Raw genomic sequence first — 18,283 nt, forward strand, 5'->3', positions numbered from 1 at the left:
CGTCAAGTCATATATATCATTCATTTACTTTCAAATTGTTTTTTGTGATAACTCAGCCATAACTCACTATAACTCAGCCGTCACATGACCTTTCGTTTTCCCGTAAATATTATAACTCAGCCGTAAAGTCATATATATAATCCATTTACTTTCAGATTGTTACTTGTGATAACTCAGCCATAATTCACTCTAACTCAGCCGTCACATGACCTTTCGTTTTCCCGTAATGATTATAACTAAGCTGTAAAGCGATATTTTGGCGGGAAACCATCAACTAACCTAATAATAGACATATTTTCATTCTAAATTTAAATTTTGAGTTATAATAATTTTAAGATTCAATTGTTGGAGAAATACTTAAGGAAAATAAAATTCTAAATTCGAATAATAATTAATTAATTATTTGCAATAATATCTTGTGATAAAAGGCTCACTTTATGAATTTATTATGCGTGTGGATTTGAGTAGGCACAGAATTAGTGATTTTTTGCGCTTCATTAACAACACTTTTTGTGACATCGAGAGACGTTTTAATACTTATTAGGAATCTGACAGAACAAAAGACCCATGAAAGAAAGAAGAATACGTTTTCATATTATTGAGAAAACCCTAAACGATAACTCAGCCATAACTTTACCATAACTCAGCCAACCCTCAAATTAGAATGACTAAATAACCGACCAAACCGAACCGAACCGGAAACTATTTTTTCCATTATTTTCGGTTAATTACGGTTATATTCGGTTTGCTATCGGTTATATTAAGTTAATCGACTTAATTTGGATAACATTTGGATTATTTATGGTTATATATTCATCTAATCGACCCATAACCGGAAATAACCGAAAAATAATTTCAAAAATTTTTAAATTTTCAAATGGTTATCATATTAGTGTATCCAAATTACCACCTTAAACAAAATACAATATAACCAAAACCAAACTGTTATATTAAAACTCATAATGTTGGAGATATGAACCCTAAACCGCAAACCCTAACCCTAACCCCTAAATGTCATGTTTTGAATGTTTTACACATTTTGATTAGACTGTGTAAAAATCAATCTTTGTCTATAATTATTACTTTTTATTGCTTATAATGATTGTAATATTCATTTTTTCATTCTATATTTTAATTTTGAGTTATAATAATTCTAATTTACACATATTTCACAAGTCAGCCGTTTATGTCGATAACTCAGCCATATAAGTCAATTGTTTGAGAAATACTTTTATTAAAAAAAGAAAAATTTGAAAATTCAAATTCAAATTTTGAATTCTTTTTAAATAAAAATCGCTAAAATCTCATTTATTACGCGTGTGGTTCTTAACAATAAACATAATTATTGTTTGCGTCTCCCCAACAACACTTTTTGTATTCTCGAGAGGGTATATAATAAATTAATATATCTGTTGCATAACTCAGCCATAACTTTACCATAACTCAGTCAACCTTCAAATTAGAATTACTAAATAACCGACCAAACCGAACCGAACCGGAAACTATTTTTTTCCATTATTTTCGGTTAATTACGGTTATATTCGGTTATTTATCGGTTATATTAAGTTAATCTATCTAATTTGGATAACATTTGGGTTATTTATGGTTATATATTCATCTAACCGACCCATAACCGGAAATAACCGAAAAGTAATTTCAAAAATTTTTAAATTTTCAAATGGTTATCATATTAGTGTATCCAAATTACCACCTTAAACCAAACACAATATAACCAAAACCAAACTGTTATATTAAAACCCATAATGTTGGAAATATGATCCCTAAACCTCAAACCCTAACCATAACCCTAACCCCTAAATGTCATATTTTGAATGTTTTACACATTCTGATTAGACTGTGTAAAAATCAATCTTTGTCTATAATTACTACTTTTTATTGCTTATAATGATTGTAATATTCAATTTTTTCATTCTATATTTTAATTTTGAGTTATAATAATTCTAATTTACAAATATTTCATAAGTCAGCCGTTTACAAATATTTACAAATATTACAAAATTTTTAATTAATTTGAATAATATATTGTGAGAAAAGCTAATTTTATGTATTTCTTATGTGTGGATCTGAGCAGGCACAAAATTAGTGATTTTTTGCGATTCCCAACAACACTTTTTGTGATATCGAGAGACGTTTTAATTAGATAATTTATTAGGAATATGACAGAACGAAAGACCCAGGAAAGAAAGAAGAATACGTACTAATATCTCATAACTCCGTAATTCATCACTCAGCCGTGTGAAGTATATAACTCAGTCGTAACTTAACCGTAAATCAGCCATAACTTTGAGAATAGACAAATCAAACTCATCCTTATTTATACTTAAAACGTAAAAGTAAAACACTCAAAGAAAGGGAAACAGAGAAATGGAAACTAGATAAAATTTCCAAAATCAGTAAATACAAAGAAAACATATATCAACATAAAAATGGAGGATCTCAAGTGATCACCAGAACTGAGGTCATGTTTCTCACCTTCCAAACCAGAGCCGCTTGAAGCTGTCATTTTTAAATAAAATGTAAACAATTATCTCCTAGAAAAGTTTCACAAATCATCCACCTAAGAATAAGATAACCTGCAAAACAAAAGCAAACAGTAATAAGCAAACCAAAAACTAATTAATAGATATTTGCAAATTCCAAAACCTCAAAACAACATTTAGACTCCAAATGTATAGCTAATGTCATTGTTAGGAATAATCAAGAAACCTATCCTCAGTCTAAAAAAATCTAGCTTTATCGAGCTATTCAATTCAATCACAACTCATATTGCTTCCCCAAAAACGCAATTGACAATATAATTGAAAACTTGAAGCAACAAGAACCAAAGGTGTCTCACTTTAAAAACCTTCGTCATCACTATTCAACTAAAACTGTGAAAAAAGCATTAAGGTTGAAGAGTTTGCAAGAATCTGTGAATCAAAAATGTTCTGTCCACATCAAGAATCTCCCCAATATCTTCAATTCGACAAGTTCAGCAAAGACTAACTGAGAATATGAAACGACACAAAGCTCACAAAAGAGAAGAATACAACTAGTTTAAATAAAATCAATCCAATCACACAACTCATATTGCTTCTCCAAAAACCCAATTGATAAAGAATAAAAGCACTTCTTGTATCACCAATTGACAATAAAAATCAAAACTTTAATCAACAGGCATCAAAAGTGTCTCAGTTTAAAATCCTTCTCAATCAAATTTGTGAATAAAAGGCATTAGGGTTGAATAGTTTACAAGTTCAGACCAAGAATTGTATAGTATTAGAGAGTAAACGAGAAATATTTGATCAATCATAGGCATTAATCCAATATTTGACTTGATGAGCACATAATACGATCAATCTGAATGAGAGATAATGCAAATATATTATTGACTTTGCGGTAAGAAAACCATTATAATATATGACAATAACGATTGATCTTGATATATAACCAAACCTTGATAAGTCCTGTCTTTTTGTCAAGTTCATATTTGACCTTGCTTCCTTTTGTGATCTCTGCAACCTAATCATCATCATCATCATCCAAAGACAAAATAATTCAAGAATCCATCACATAACAAGATTCTCAAAACAGTAAAAGAAACTTACCACGTTGAAAATCTCTGGAGCTCCAGATCCTACATATAAATTATGAATTAGTCCCAAAATACAAAACACAAAAAGCATGCAAAAAAAAAACTGAATTAGATATGATTTTGTTTACCAATCTCAAGATCATGCCATGGATGTGCAGCTACAGAACGTCTTGACAAGGATGAGAGAATCCTCTCGTTAAGACGAGGAGCAGGTCGCTGCAGCTTATGGTATTTGTTCCCTTCTTCACTCATCTGTTTTCAAAACGTTACGAATCAAAAACTCAAAATTGGGGCAGAGAGAGAAAGAGAGAGTATCAACCGAATCAAAAATACCAAATTTATTGCAGAATCAGACCCTAGAAGAGAAAAACAATATTTTTAGAGCAGATTTAAGATCGGTAATACCAAAATTAAGATCTACGCCAAATCTGTTCAACTTTTTTTTTTCTCTTTCTAAAGTCGATTGAGATTTGAAGCAATACCTAATAGATTAAACATCAAAAAGCATCCAACTTTGACGATTTTTAGGAGAAAAAACGTACCTTTGGATCGAAACAGCCGAAGAACAAATTCAAAAGAAACATTTAGTCATTCAAAAACAATGACAACAAAATCAACGAGAGAGGACGAGAGACGACGAGAGAGAGGTGTCTTCTTTTTTTTCTGGGCTATGAACAAAAAAACTGTTTGTTTTCCTCTTTTGACCTAAACAAGAAAAAACAATTGTCCATTCTGGAAAAAAAACTGTTTAGTGACGTGGAAAATCGAAAATGATATGTATTTTAACTTGCTGATGTGTATTTTTTTATATTTTTTTACTCAAAATCGAAAAATTAAATCCAAGGGGTAAATTGTAATTACACCGAGGACACTAAATATTTGAGTAATTTTCAGAGTTTAATAACATATGAGTAATAAACCAACTTTTGGATAACATTTGAATAATTCATTCAATTTTCAAAGTAGGCTTTTATTGATGTGAAACTAGTATTATCGACCAGAGTTTTTATTTGACATTTTTTCGTCATGTTTCACCATACCACAGTAGAAATCGATTTCAGCAACATATATTTAAAGATTTTTCAAAAAGAGAAAAAAAAAATAATGGTACTTTGTTCGTCGTGGTCATAATGAAATATATTAGATTCAAAGAGACATTTAAAATTTTGAAATAGTGAATGCAAAATCTAAGCACGGTCCATACAAGTTTATCCTCGTTCGTCCATTATATTTGAGATGCTTTATTACAGTTATTGGGTATCAATGAATAAAAACTAGGAAATATATTCGTAGGTCCCTTACACTATGATAATTGATAAGAGTCAGTCATCTACTTACTTTGTCACTATCAGAAGTCGAATTACATTAAATCTGACAGTAACCTTCTTCTTCTTTTGGTCATGTAGAAAATTCTAAGTTAATTACCAGTTAGCAGGGAACATTTGAATGCTAAGTACAGTTTATCTACCGTTCATCTTTCTTTCTTTTTTATTCCCATCACATTTGAGTGATAACAAAAAAATCTTTAATCATAATCTAAACTAAAGAGAGTACATGAGTGTTTGGCTAGTGGTGAACGTCATGCCTTTCCAAATTATAGGATCGAATAGTCTGGATCCCCTTGTTTGAGTTTTTGGTTGAGAGGAACTTTAAACGAAGTTATGGTGGAAATATTTGAAAAGTCGAAAATGTTAAAGTATAGACTCAAATAGTACAACGATACAATCAATGCACATCAGAACTAATGAAACACACAGAACAAATACAGCATAACAAATATTGAATGCATCCTGACTTAGTGCTAACCACATAAATGTGGTTACAGCCAATTAGGTTTGATGTTTTGAACATGAACGATGGGGTAACATCCAAGAGTTCTGTACATGTGGATCTTCATAAGCACAATAGCTATTGGTGAAAGTGCATAGCTTATCATATATTGTTCTGCGTGGATCTCCGAAATGCATATGCTGAGAATGAGCATCATGCATAGTGTTAGAGACGGTCGGTCTTCAAGAGCCCGAGACCCGCTCTGTAGAAGCAGTTCAAGGCGTTGAAAATATCGTATATATAGCATTTACTTACATATCTATTTTTTATCAATTACAATGAGAGTTCGTACGTATATTGGATACAACAATATCCGGCTGCGAAATAATTGTGACTTTATACGTATTTTTTGATAAATTAAATGGCCCAACTAACACACCAGAAACGTACGAGTACACCGTCTCAATATTTGTTCGTCATTGGTCCACTTCTCCAACTTGGCCAGCCACTGACCACTTCAACTACAATTTTAAATGGACTGACAAATCCCCAACCAAGCACTGTACCCGTAATAAATTATATCTATCTTTAGAGTCTTTTCTCTTTTCAACTTTCCTCTTTTGGGTTCATTAATTAACTACATAAATCAGTTTGAGGAAGATCACATGATTCTAAATTTCTAATACTCCATGCGAAATTAATTAATTAATGTTATGTAAGTGTACAACCCGTGTGGTGCATCTATGCAAAACAATCATACCACAAATAATTGGTATACATGTTTGGTAATAAATATGTTAACAATTACTATGGTGAAAATATATAAATAGTGAATTGAGATAACTTTAAACTCGTGATCAAAACAATTTTTATTTTCATTGTTTGAAATGGTTCTTTTCATGTGGTCTTGTACGTACGTACGACAATAACTTTTTTGCAAAAGGCACAAAGACGACCATTTTTTAAAAGTGCGTTCACCTATTTGTACAACCTGCGGCAAAGATAAGACATAAGACGCAGACCGCGTTTTCCGCGGCACAAACGCACTTAACGCCAACACTGTTCATATCCTAGATATTGATTTAGTGATTACATTGCTTATAAATTAGAACCCACCCAGTGACCAATTGTTTCTCATATGTTCATTGCAATGGCAGATTTCAAGCATCTTTTGCTCATTATTATCCTCTTGTCTCTCTTTGAGCTTGATCTACTTCAATTTCACCAAAACTTCTTCTCTTCTTTTCCGGTCAAGATCAATTACTCATCATATCCATCTTCTTCTATGTCTACTCAACCACCCGGTCTAAACCGGTTTACCTCGTAGATTTCTCATGTCACCAACCCACGGACTCTTGCAAACTCTCATCCGAAACGTTCTTCAACATGGCCAAAGGCGCTCAACTCTACACCGATGAAACAATCCACTTCATGACGAGGATACTAAACCGGTCTGGTTTAGGAGAGGATACGTACGCCCCACGTTGCATGTTAACCTCTCCACCAACTCCATCAATGTTCGAGGCTAGACATGAAGCCGAACTAGTCATCTTCGGAGCTCTTAACTCACTATTCAAGAAAACCGGAGTCGAACGGAGAGAAGTCGGAATCTTCATTGTAAACTGCAGCTTGTTTAACCCTAACCCATCACTCTCGTCCATGATCGTAAACCGGTACAAGCTCAAAACTAACGTAAAAACCTACAATCTCTCCGGTATGGGATGCAGCGCCGGTGCAATCTCCGNGTTTCACCAAAACTTCTTCTCTTCTTTTCCGGTCAAGATCAATTACTCATCATATCCATCTTCTTCTATGTCTACTCAACCACCCGGTCTAAACCGGTTTACCTCGTAGATTTCTCATGTCACCAACCCACGGACTCTTGCAAACTCTCATCCGAAACGTTCTTCAACATGGCCAAAGGCGCTCAACTCTACACCGATGAAACAATCCACTTCATGACGAGGATACTAAACCGGTCTGGTTTAGGAGAGGATACGTACGCCCCACGTTGCATGTTAACCTCTCCACCAACTCCATCAATGTTCGAGGCTAGACATGAAGCCGAACTAGTCATCTTCGGAGCTCTTAACTCACTATTCAAGAAAACCGGAGTCGAACGGAGAGAAGTCGGAATCTTCATTGTAAACTGCAGCTTGTTTAACCCTAACCCATCACTCTCGTCCATGATCGTAAACCGGTACAAGCTCAAAACTAACGTAAAAACCTACAATCTCTCCGGTATGGGATGCAGCGCCGGTGCAATCTCCGTCGATCTCGCCACAAATCTACTTAAAGCAAACCCTAATACCTATGCAGTCATTGTTAGCACCGAGAACATGACTTTAAGCATGTATCGAGGCAACGACCGGTCAATGTTAGTCCCTAACTGTCTATTTCGGGTAGGTGGGGCTGCGGTTATGCTCTCCAACCGGAGCCAAGACCGAGTCCGGTCAAATTACGAGTTGACTCAACTCGTAAGGACTCACAAAGGCGCTAGCGATAAACATTACACTTGTGCTGACCAAAAAGAAGATGATAAAGGTATCGTTGGAGTCTCACTCTCTAAAGAACTAACAGTTGTTGCTGGTGACACGTTAAAGACGAATCTAACTGCACTTGGTCCGCTCGTTCTGCCTTTATATGAAAAGCTCCGGTTTCTTCTCTTCATGGTAAAGAGCAAGCTTTTCCGTTTAAAGGTTAGTCCATATGTTCCGAATTTTAAACTATGTTTCGAGCATTTCTGTATTCATGCCGGAGGTAGAGCGTTACTTGACGCGGTTGAAAAAGGTCTTGGACTTAGTGAGTATGATCTTGAGCCGTCTCGTATGACTTTGCACCGCTTTGGAAACACTTCAAGCTCGTCGCTCTGGTACGAACTTGCTTACGTGGAGGCTAAGTGTCGCGTCAAGAAAGGAGATCGGATTTGGCAGTTGGCGTTTGGGTCTGGTTTTAAATGTAATAGTATTGTGTGGAAAGCGTTGAGAACGATTCCGGCGAGCGAGTCATTGGTAGGTGATCCGTGGGGTGACTCAGTTCATAAATATCCGGTTCACGTGACATAGTACGTGTGAAGTCATGTGACAAGGTATCATAGTTCAACTATATATATCTATAGCTTTTCTATAAGATTGCACCTCTTTAATGTTACCCTGAAATAATGTATAAGACGAGTCATCCTCAAAAATTTGCTACGTGTTTATTTAATTTTGAAAGAGACGACTTTTCTTTGATTTTGCCTAATCGGTCTACTCTCTCTAGTTTCACAATAACAAAGAAAAAAAAAACTTCTTATTGGGCTATCATTCTGTTTAAGGCGGTTCAAATTAATGGGCCTATTTTAGCCCAATAAGCTACTGATTAGTATGTGTGGACTCGATTCTCTCCACAATTGCAAAAAAAGAAAAATTATAATCGGAGTTGTTTACTATGTGGACCGTGAAACCTGCGGCGATGCCGGTTCAATTACTCAGGGGACGAACCGGAGCAACCATCGTCGGCTCTTCACAGCCTCCGCCGCGTAATTACGAAGGAAACCACCGTCGATTCATTAACATCCCGACGAAATCGCAAACTCCTGAATCCGAATCCGTCGGCGGATTAGGCAAAAAAATCCTCCTCCGCACCGGCGATTCGAACCCTAGTAAACCGATTCCGAAGGAGATTAGTGGATCAGACGTGCTCTGGGCGATTCAGAGAGCGACGGCTCAGAAGAAGAGAACGAACGCCGGTAAGAAGAAGAAGAAGAAGAAGTTGATAAGAGGTGTGGAGCTATCATCCTCTGCGGGCGAGTCCACCGGATATAACGGTGTTGATTACAGTAACGTGACGCCGTTAAGGATCAATAGTGATTGGGGTCACAGATTAGTCGAGTTCGAGAAGCTTCTCAATGAGTTTCAAAACACTCAACTTTGACTTTTTTTTTTGGTTATATGTATATTTTTCAACTTGTGTTAAAAAAGTTACAGTATGTAAAATATTCGTAAAAAAGCCTAGTCTCTTTGTAAACTTTTATACATGTGTACAAACTCTAGCCTCTTTGTAAACTTTTCCTGGTCGACAAAAATAGCCTTTACTCGGAGCACAATGAGCGTCCTCCGAACATATACACAAACCCTCCAGTGCGCACCCATCTTTTACTATCCTCGTGTTTCCTTTGATCCCTAGGATCTGATCCGTCCACTCGCTAGAGAATAAACCATTAGGATCATAACTCTCCTTTACTTTCAAGAATTGGGGAGCGTTCTTGTACTTCTTAATCACTCCATCAAACGCTATGTTTCTATTCTTACCCCAATGTGGCAACGCATTGTACTTGAACAACGCTATTTGCTCGATTTCTTCGATAAAGTCTTCATAGAGTCGCGGTGTTAACGGATCTTTGGCTCGGTAATATGTTATGTCAAAGTCTATGCCTTCCGTTTCTTTTCCAAGATAAGCTGGAGAGGATGTGACATAACGCATTAGGACGCCATAGTAGAGTTCAAGCCCGCATAGAGATTTCGGCTCGATCTTGATAAGAGATTTAATGTCGTTGATGAAACTTTTAACTTGCGAGAGAGGAATACCTGAAACATGTTTGATGAAAAAATACGCCTTTTATACGTAAGTCCCCTGCACACGCCGTGGTCAATCCATCTTCCTGTCCATCTAGACACGATCCTGACGACATCATGCGATTTTGGCTTCCAATGACCGGATAGCCCGTGAATATAATACCTAATATATACCGTTGTACATTTGAAACATAAAGGAGAAGTGAGTAAATATTTAGTGGGAGAGATCCACCATCTATATTTATATATACATTTTTAGAGATATTTAGCAAATAAATTCTAAAGTTCATACCTATTTACAAGCATCCCATTGACATTAATTATTAATTTTGTTTTTTCATTTAAGTAATTAATATTAAGTTTTAGTTTTGAAAAACAAGATTTCCCATCCTAATAAAAATTCCAAAACAATAGGAACTACTTCCTTTAACATTAAATATTAATTTATAATTAATTTTATTAATATTAAATTTCTATTTTTACAAAACAATATAATTTAATTCTATAAACACACATTATTATTATTTTTTTTTTTCACTTAAACATTTTCATTATATACTACAAACATAGAATACAAGGGTGGAATGCGGTTTTGAAATCCTAAAGCCGGCGGAACACAGAAATATCCCCGGATGCTTAAGCCCGATACGCGGGAAACACAAATTAAAACAACAAAGCCAAAAGAAAAGCTCTCAAAATCAACGAAGAAGTCGGAAGAGAACAATAGTCGCGGGACTACAAACTCAAGAGTCGATGTCCCAAGGACCTACAAGCGCAGAAGGAAGAGGACCAAGGATAGAGGCTACCGTGATAATTTAACCCAACTGAAGACGGATACCTCGAACAAAGTAAGCAAGGAACGCGAATCTAATTCCCACCCACCTAATCTAATACCGAGAATCTAAATCTAAGACTTTGCGTTCCCACAAGAGACATTGCTACAAGGGGTTAGTCTTACAAGACTAGACAAGGAACAGACCACGGGAGAAGACCTATCTATTTTCTAAACTAAAGCGGTGATAAAAGACTTAGTTAAAAGATTCAACGAACAAACAAGAGGTAAACGAAAACTATCCTAAACTAGACAAAAGACCCGGCCGTAACTTCCTCGAGATCAAGAGCTAAACTATGACTACAACCTTGACTACAAAACAAAGGCCATAACCTAGGCTGCAAACCAGGAAGACAGTAGAGACGAGGGAGATACCGGAGTTAACAAGGAATATTCTGATGTTGCACAGCTTCATCGAGGTAAGAAGGAAAAAAGAACCGTCGAAAAGGAACGCCAGAGCCTCCATGGGAGGCTATGACTCGAAGAAAGAAACACCGGTCAGAGCAGAAACTAACCTCAAACAAAATACTTTTTACCCTAACTAGCAGAAACACACATTATTTAATTGTATGTTATAGTTCCTATAATATAAAACAATAAACCTCGAACAAAATACTTTCTACCCTAACTAATATATATGTATTTGTATGGTTGTATATTTTAAAAAATACAAATTAAATATCAGTTATTAATATAGTTAATCTGCAAAATAAATAACATTTTATTTTTACTAAAAAATAGCTCCGCGGTGTACTGCGGGTGAATATCTAGTGTATAAATTAAAATGTAACGACAAAAGTTAATTACCATTGTTTGTCAAACCGTATGAAGCAGAAAACAGCGTAGATGTAATTGCTGTGGCTGCCGCACACTTCCCATGCGCATTTCTTAATGTCTCTTGCGTCTCCTCTAAATAAATTGTACAATTTTTCGAAAACAAATTAAAAGAAAACTTGTTACAACTTTCATAACAGCTCTCTCTAATTAACCCAATATTTTTGATTTTAAGAAATTAATTATATGGATAAAAACATATTTAATATAAAATATTGAAAAATAAAGAAAGCTAGCCAAGAACCTGAAGATCTTATGGTGGCTACTGCTACAGAAGGTTGCGAACGGAAGGGCAAGAAATCATACAAACCATGGCCAAATGTGTTGACCGCTACTCGGTCGTCCATTCGATAAACCACTTTGCCTTGGCTTGGTAACCATACAAAATCTGCAAACTCATGTTTTTCCCCGAATGTCAGAGCTTGATCATCGAAATCCAAGTCGTTTTTCATAACATACTTCAACAATCTTTTCAACATTGGTTGTAATTCAAAAGTCACCTACTTGTCAAAAAAAAAACATACAATGAAACAATTGCAATTAGAAAGGGTTCCAACTCTATGACCAGGATATAAATATTTTTGTAGTAAAACTCAAATATGAAAATTTTAATTAATCTATCTAACCTGAGAGATAACGCCAAGAACGCCAAGAGAAACCTTAGCCGCGTTAAACTCGCTAAGACTTGTAGCCTCGCTTAAAACTCTAATCGTTGCAAACCCGTCATTGACCGAGCCAGGGCTAACCATCCTGATCTCAGTCACATAATCATGGACCGCACTTCCTTTACCCCACAATGAGCTTCCGTGAGCACCGGTACCCATCATACCACCCACGGTTAGTCCCCACCAATACGGTGCATGAGGCAACGCCAAACCAAGTTTAGCTGCTTCAGCGATTAATTTCCTAAGGGTCACACCACTCTCAACCGTTAAGGTCATGGCCTTTGCATCGGCTCGCACCGTGTGGTTTAAAAACTTTGTGCTTATGAACAATCCGTCGTTTCCGTCGGTGCACACAAGCTTAGGGATGCTATGGGAATATCGAGTGGTCACACGCATTTTCCGTCCAGCTTTAGTGGCTGAAGCAACGATAGATACAAGCTCGGCTTCAGTCATTGGGTAGGCCACATTGGCGGCTCTACAGGTGGACCGGTCTGGGAAGGCTCCTAATGAGTTGGTGACCGTACAGTTCGTGTTTCCCGATACACATTTAACAGGATCTTCGGGTGGTGTTGAGATTGCCATTTGCACAAGTGTAAATAAACAATATAACCCAAGAAGGGTGCGGCAAAACGCAGCGTGTTGGGAACCACATGAAGGAGAATAACCTAAAGCCATGGGTTTTTATTGAGTTTTGTTGAATCTTTACAAATGGGGGGTTTGGTATATATAGTGGTTTTGGGGCGGAATGGCCGGTTCAGTTCAATTTACTTGCTTAATAAAATCATAAAAGGCTGACACTAGGTGCATCATGGTAGCTTGTATGATATATAATAGTAGTAACAGAGTAAACGACTAACAATAACATTCCGTCCATTACTTTTCGAGCTGTCAATGTTAGTTTCATTTATAATATTTATACAACATGGGGTCTTATTAAAGACTTTTTGAATATATATATGATCCACATTTCTTTGATCTTGAATTCTTGATTGTGGGAATAGAAAAGGGTAGACAGAGTACGAATAATACTTCGTCAACTATACGAATACATGGTGTTGCGCATTTTTGGGAGGGTTGTTTTGTTTTCCGTTGAATAATAATTATATTATAACAATAATAGAGATGTGGTCATGTGATGATTTTCAACAGTTATGTCTTACTTGTTAGATTAGGGTACGGATCATATTTTATTTCAAAATAACAAAAACTCTACAAATTAATTTCCTCCGCACCGTCGACTGAAATGATATACATACTACTAAGACTATAGCAAGAATCTATAAATCATTCTTGTATTTAACCACCCATAGCAACCAACACAACATATAAAATTATTAGGCTTCGGTACCTCATGAAAATTCCAAAATTTATTGCAACCCGACATTATTATTATTATGATTACAACAACAAAATAGAAATAATCTATCTCGATTATTAGCTACCCACAAATAAAGACGATGGCAATCTAATATAAGAAGCAATGATGATTAATAACTTACTACTGTTTAAATCACACTTGTGCCAATGACACGTGTACAAACCCTAGCCTCTTTGTAAACTTTTCCCGGTCGGCACAAATAGCCTTTGGCCGGAGCACAATGAGCATCCTTCGAACATATACACAAACCGTCCAATGCACATCCATCTTTGACTATTGTTCCATTTCCTTTTATCCCTAGGATCTGATCCGTCCATTCGCTCGAGAATAAACCTTTCGGATCATAACTCTCCTTTACTTTCAAGAATGCAGGAGCGTTATTGTACTTTTTAATTACTCCATCAAAGGCCAAGTTTCTATTTTTTCCCCAGTGTGGCAATGCGTTTTATTTGAACAATGCAACTTGCTTGATTTCTTCTATAAAATCTTCATAAAGTCGCGGTGTTAACGGGTCCTTAGGTCGGTAGTATGTTATGTCAAAGTCTAGGGCTTCGGTTTTTATCCCTAGATAAGCGGGAGATGATTTGACGTAACGCATCAGAATACCATAGTGAAGCTCAAGGCCACACCGAGCTTTTGATTCGATTTTTACAAGTTATTTGATCTCGTTGATAAAACTTTTAACGTGGGTGAGAGGGACACTGAAAGTTGTTTGATGAAAAAATTCGCCTTTTATACGTGAGTCCCACGCACACGCCGTGATCAACCCATCTTGACGGCTGTCTAGATACGATCCTGACGACATCATACGGTTTTGGCTTCCAACGACCGGATAACCAGTGAATATAATGCCTAAACCCGGTGAATATTGAAACATAAAGCTAAGGGTAATAAAATATATAAGTAAACAGTGTAGATGAAATTAGGTGAAAACGTATAAGTAAAATGAAAAGAAATAATTACCATTGTTGGTCAAACCGTATGAGGTTGCAAACAGTGTAGATGAAATTAGTGTGGCTCCCACACACTTCCCATTCGCATCTCTGAACGTCTCTTGCGTCTCCTCTTGATTATTATACAAGAAATTAAAGTTACGTGTAGAAATTTTTCTACATAGAGAAATTTTATTTTTAGGAAAATTATTGGAATCGTCACTTGATATTGGTAGTTGCCTAGTTGGATCCAAGTGTTAGATTGTTTTATTTTATAAAAATGTAAATACTTAATGAAAACGGTTTAGATATATGATTATATATTCCTATATAATATGGCCCTATGGCAAAAAAAATAAAACATGAAACATAACTAGAAGTCGGTTCATCCACTCAACCAAAACGGTGTAGGTAAGGAGTTAGATGAAGAGTTATAATTTTAAATAATACTAATTTAAGAATAACTTTGTACTTAATTCTTCTCCAGTTATGGAACAACTACCTCTAAATCTCTAATAAATCCATTGGTGCAAAACTTTATCTTGTGTTTCTGGTTAACTAATGGTTCAAATTTTATACACAAAGATTTTAAACAACTTAAATGGAAATGAAACGTATATATTGATCAGGAAAAAAATGCGAACAAAATGGGAGTATGGATTAGATAATGTATTCTTCTATTTAAAGATAAGCGTGATGAGCAAGATTTTACCAATTTTATTTGTTGTCAAACGAACAAGATTGTACCCTTGGCCTTGCGTTAGGGAAGGCTCCTAGCTTATGTCATCAACACGTGTACACTTATGTCATCAACACGTGTACAGACCCTAGCTTCTTTGTAGACTTTCCCTGGTCGACACAAATATCCTTTGGTCGGAGCACAATGAGCATCCTTGGCACATATACACAATCCCTCCAATGCACATCCATCTTTTACTATCGTCGCCTTTCCTTTGATTCCTAGGATTTGATCTGTCCATTCACTTGAGAATAAACCAGTTGGATCGTAAGTTTCTTTTACTTTCAAGAACGCAGGTGCGTTCTTATACTTTTTTATCACCCCATCAAATGCTAAGTTTCTGTTTTTACCCCAATGTGGCAATGCATTATACTTGAACAACGCAATTTGCTCAATTTCTTCGATGAAATCTTCATAAAGTCGCGGAGTTAACGGGTTTTTGGCTCGGTAATACGTTAGGTCAAAATCTAAAGCTTCGGTTTCTTTCCCAAGAAAAGCTGGAGATGATGTGACATAACGCATAAGAATACCATAGTAGAGCTCAAGTCCGCATAGAGATTTTGAATTAATCTGGACAAGAGATTTGATGTCATTGATGAAACTTTTGATTTGCGTGAGCGGCACACTGAACGTTGTTTGGTGAAAGAATTCGCTTTTTATACGTGAGTCCCATGGACACGCTGTGATCAATCCATCTTGAAGACTGTCTAAGCATGATCCTGACGACATCATACGGTTTTGACTTCCAATAACCGGATAACCGGCAAATATAATGCCTAAAGCCGATGAATGTTTGAAACACAAAGGTAGGAGTGAGTCAATAATATGTGAAATCAATGAAAATGTGCAAGTATAATAAATGAACAAATGTTTATATAATTATACCATTATTGGTCAGACCGAATGCTGTAGCAAACAGTGTAGACGAAATTAATGTGGCTCCCGCACACTTCCCATTCCCATCTCTGAACCTCTCTTGTGTCTCCTCTGAAAATATTAAATACAAGACAACAAAATAAAAAAAAAGGTTCTGTATAAATAATTAATAAATTGAGAGAGAATTATTGAATGATATTTTCTATAGATTTTTATCATATGAAGACAATAATAAAAAAACAAAGCTGTAGAAATAAGTACGAACCTGAAGATCTAATGATGGCTAATGCCGCAGAGAGTTGCGAACGGAACGGCAAAAAATCGAACAAACCGTTGCCCGACGTGTTGACCGCTACCCGGTCGTCCATTCGGTAAACCACTTTGCCTTGGCTTGGTAACCATATGAAATCTGAAAACTCATGTTTCTTCCCAAATGTTATGGCTTGATCTCCGAAATCTGAATCGTTTCTCATAACATATCTTAAAGATCTCTTGAACATCGGTTGCAATTTAAAAGTCACCTTTTTCGAGCAATTGTGAAAAACACACGTGTTAGAGCTATGATATTATTATTTCTTTGTAAGTAAGCAACAAAAGATAATTAAATTTAAAAAATTTCCAAACCTGAGAGATAACGCCAAGAACGCCAAGAGAAACCTTAGCCGCGTTAAACTCGTTAGGAGTTGTAATCTCACTTAAAACTCTAACCTTTGCAAACCCATCATTGGCCGAACCAGGACTAACCATCCTGATCTCGGTCACATAATCATGGACCGCACTACCATTACCCCACAATGAGCTTCCGTGAGCACCGGTCCCCATCATACCACCCACGGTCAATCCCCACCAATACGGTGCATAAGGCAACGCTAATCCAACCTTAGCGGCTTCAGCAATGAGCTGCCTAAGTGTCACGCCGCTCTCAACCGTCAAGGTCATGGCATCTGCATCGGCTCTCACGGTATCGTTTAGAAACTTTGTGCTTATGAACAAACCGTCAGTTCCATCGGTACACACGAGCTTAGTGATGCTATGGGAATAACGAGTGGTTACACGCATTTTCTGTCCGGCTTGAGTGGCTGCAGCAACTACAGAGACAAGCTCCGCTTCAGATGTTGGGTATGCCACATTGGCGGCTCGACACGTGGAACGGTCTGGGAAGACTCCGTACGAGTTGGTGACGGTACAATTCGTGTTTCCCGACACACATTTGACAGGATCTTCGGGTGGTGTTGAGATCGTAGTGAAGACTAGTAGTGTAGAGATACAGTGTAATATGAAAAGAGTGCGCCAAAACGCTGCGTTTTGGTAACCATGCGAAGGAGAAGAAGTAAATGCCATTATTGGGGTCTCTCTACAAATGTATTTTGCATTTGGTGTGTTCTATTTGTAAATATACATACGTTTATATATATATATATATAGAGAGAGAGAGGTTGTGTGGCGTAAAAGACCGGTCTCGTGTGATATTTTAGTTAATCATATCCGGTTGATAAGAAAAGAACTGAGATTTGAGATGCTTGTATTATAAGGCTAATGATCATGGTTTGATCATTTTCTATCATTATTATTTCATCGTTTCATCACTTGGCATCTCTTCGTCTTCATTTAAATATATCATGTGGTTATAATTGATATAATATATTGACTCGAAATTTTTGTTTTAATAAAAAAAATTCTCAATACCACCAAAACTTATACAACAATTTTTATATTGTTACCTCATGCAAAGAAATAATGTTCAGAAAACAAATTAAATACCGAGCCACTTTTTTCCTTTTATTTTGTGATATATCCAACAAAAACAAAAATTAAGCTCTATATTACTATACTTTACGTTATACGTACGGGAGACCTCAATCAAAACATAATGATAAAGTCCACGAATTAAATTGCTATGTTTTTTTTTTTGAACGAAAAAATTGCTATGTAAAATTTCAAAATTACTATGTCCTCTATAGCTAGATAACAACGAGACCACACATTATTATTGTCACTTGGTGACAATTTTATGTATCTGTTTTACTAATTCGTACTAATGACATTCGTTTTATCAAAAATTTGCATGTAGTACCCTTTAACAAAAAAAAAAAAAAAAAAAAAAAA

At 36.0% G+C, this 18,283-nt stretch overlaps 3 protein-coding genes and 2 pseudogenes across 6 annotated transcripts; 2 read left to right on the top strand and 3 right to left on the bottom strand.

Annotated features, from left to right (window-relative positions):
• On the top strand, positions 6,393–8,932 carry LOC104793652 (3-ketoacyl-CoA synthase 13-like). The gene is made up of 2 exons (XM_019226885.1): positions 6,393–6,626; positions 7,153–8,932. The coding sequence occupies exons 1-2, from the start codon at positions 6,504–6,506 to the stop codon at positions 8,428–8,430; spliced, it is 1,401 nt and encodes a 466-aa protein (XP_019082430.1). The 5' UTR covers positions 6,393–6,503; the 3' UTR covers positions 8,431–8,932.
• On the top strand, positions 8,741–9,414 carry LOC104793651. The gene has a single exon (XM_010520048.2). It carries the CDS (start codon positions 8,795–8,797, stop codon positions 9,278–9,280), a length of 486 nt encoding a protein of 161 aa, XP_010518350.1. The 5' UTR covers positions 8,741–8,794; the 3' UTR covers positions 9,281–9,414.
• Positions 9,358–12,935, bottom strand: LOC104793650 (annotated as a pseudogene).
• On the bottom strand, positions 13,658–14,507 carry LOC104793654 (annotated as a pseudogene).
• Positions 14,195–17,575, bottom strand: LOC104793653 (probable L-gulonolactone oxidase 6). Of its 4 annotated transcripts, none has more exons than XM_019226888.1 (5): positions 16,802–17,575; positions 16,443–16,698; positions 16,187–16,288; positions 15,275–16,077; positions 14,195–14,695 (listed from the first exon to the last, which is right to left on the bottom strand). In XM_019226888.1, the coding sequence occupies exons 1-4, from the start codon at positions 17,516–17,518 to the stop codon at positions 15,341–15,343; spliced, it is 1,812 nt and encodes a 603-aa protein (XP_019082433.1). In that variant the 5' UTR covers positions 17,519–17,575; the 3' UTR covers positions 14,195–14,695; positions 15,275–15,340. The 4 variants fall into 4 exon arrangements, with proteins under 4 accessions (XP_019082433.1, XP_019082432.1, XP_019082431.1 ...); XM_019226887.1 differs by having other exon boundaries at positions 14,195–14,482; positions 14,594–16,077; XM_019226886.1 differs by having other exon boundaries at positions 14,195–14,511; positions 14,594–16,077.

Source organism: Camelina sativa, chromosome 6 (assembly GCF_000633955.1).
Source record: "Camelina sativa cultivar DH55 chromosome 6, Cs, whole genome shotgun sequence".
Classification (NCBI taxonomy): domain Eukaryota; kingdom Viridiplantae; phylum Streptophyta; class Magnoliopsida; order Brassicales; family Brassicaceae; genus Camelina; species Camelina sativa.

Coding starts and splice junctions, on each gene's coding strand:
- LOC104793651 (XM_010520048.2), top strand. CDS start 8,795: ATGTGGACCGTGAAACCTGCGGCGATGCCGGTTCAATTACTCAGGGGA.
- LOC104793652 (XM_019226885.1), top strand. CDS start 6,504: ATGTTCATTGCAATGGCAGATTTCAAGCATCTTTTGCTCATTATTATC. Junction 6,627..7,152: donor CTTTTCCGGTCAAGATCAAT/TACTCATCATAT, acceptor GGTCAAGATCAA/TTACTCATCATATCCATCTT.
- LOC104793653 (XM_019226888.1), bottom strand. CDS start 17,518: ATGGCATTTACTTCTTCTCCTTCGCATGGTTACCAAAACGCAGCGTTT. Junction 16,699..16,801: donor TTCTTGGCGTTATCTCTCAG/GTTTGGAAATTT, acceptor TGCTCGAAAAAG/GTGACTTTTAAATTGCAACC. Junction 16,078..16,186: donor ATTCGGTCTGACCAATAATG/GTATAATTATAT, acceptor CATCGGCTTTAG/GCATTATATTTGCCGGTTAT.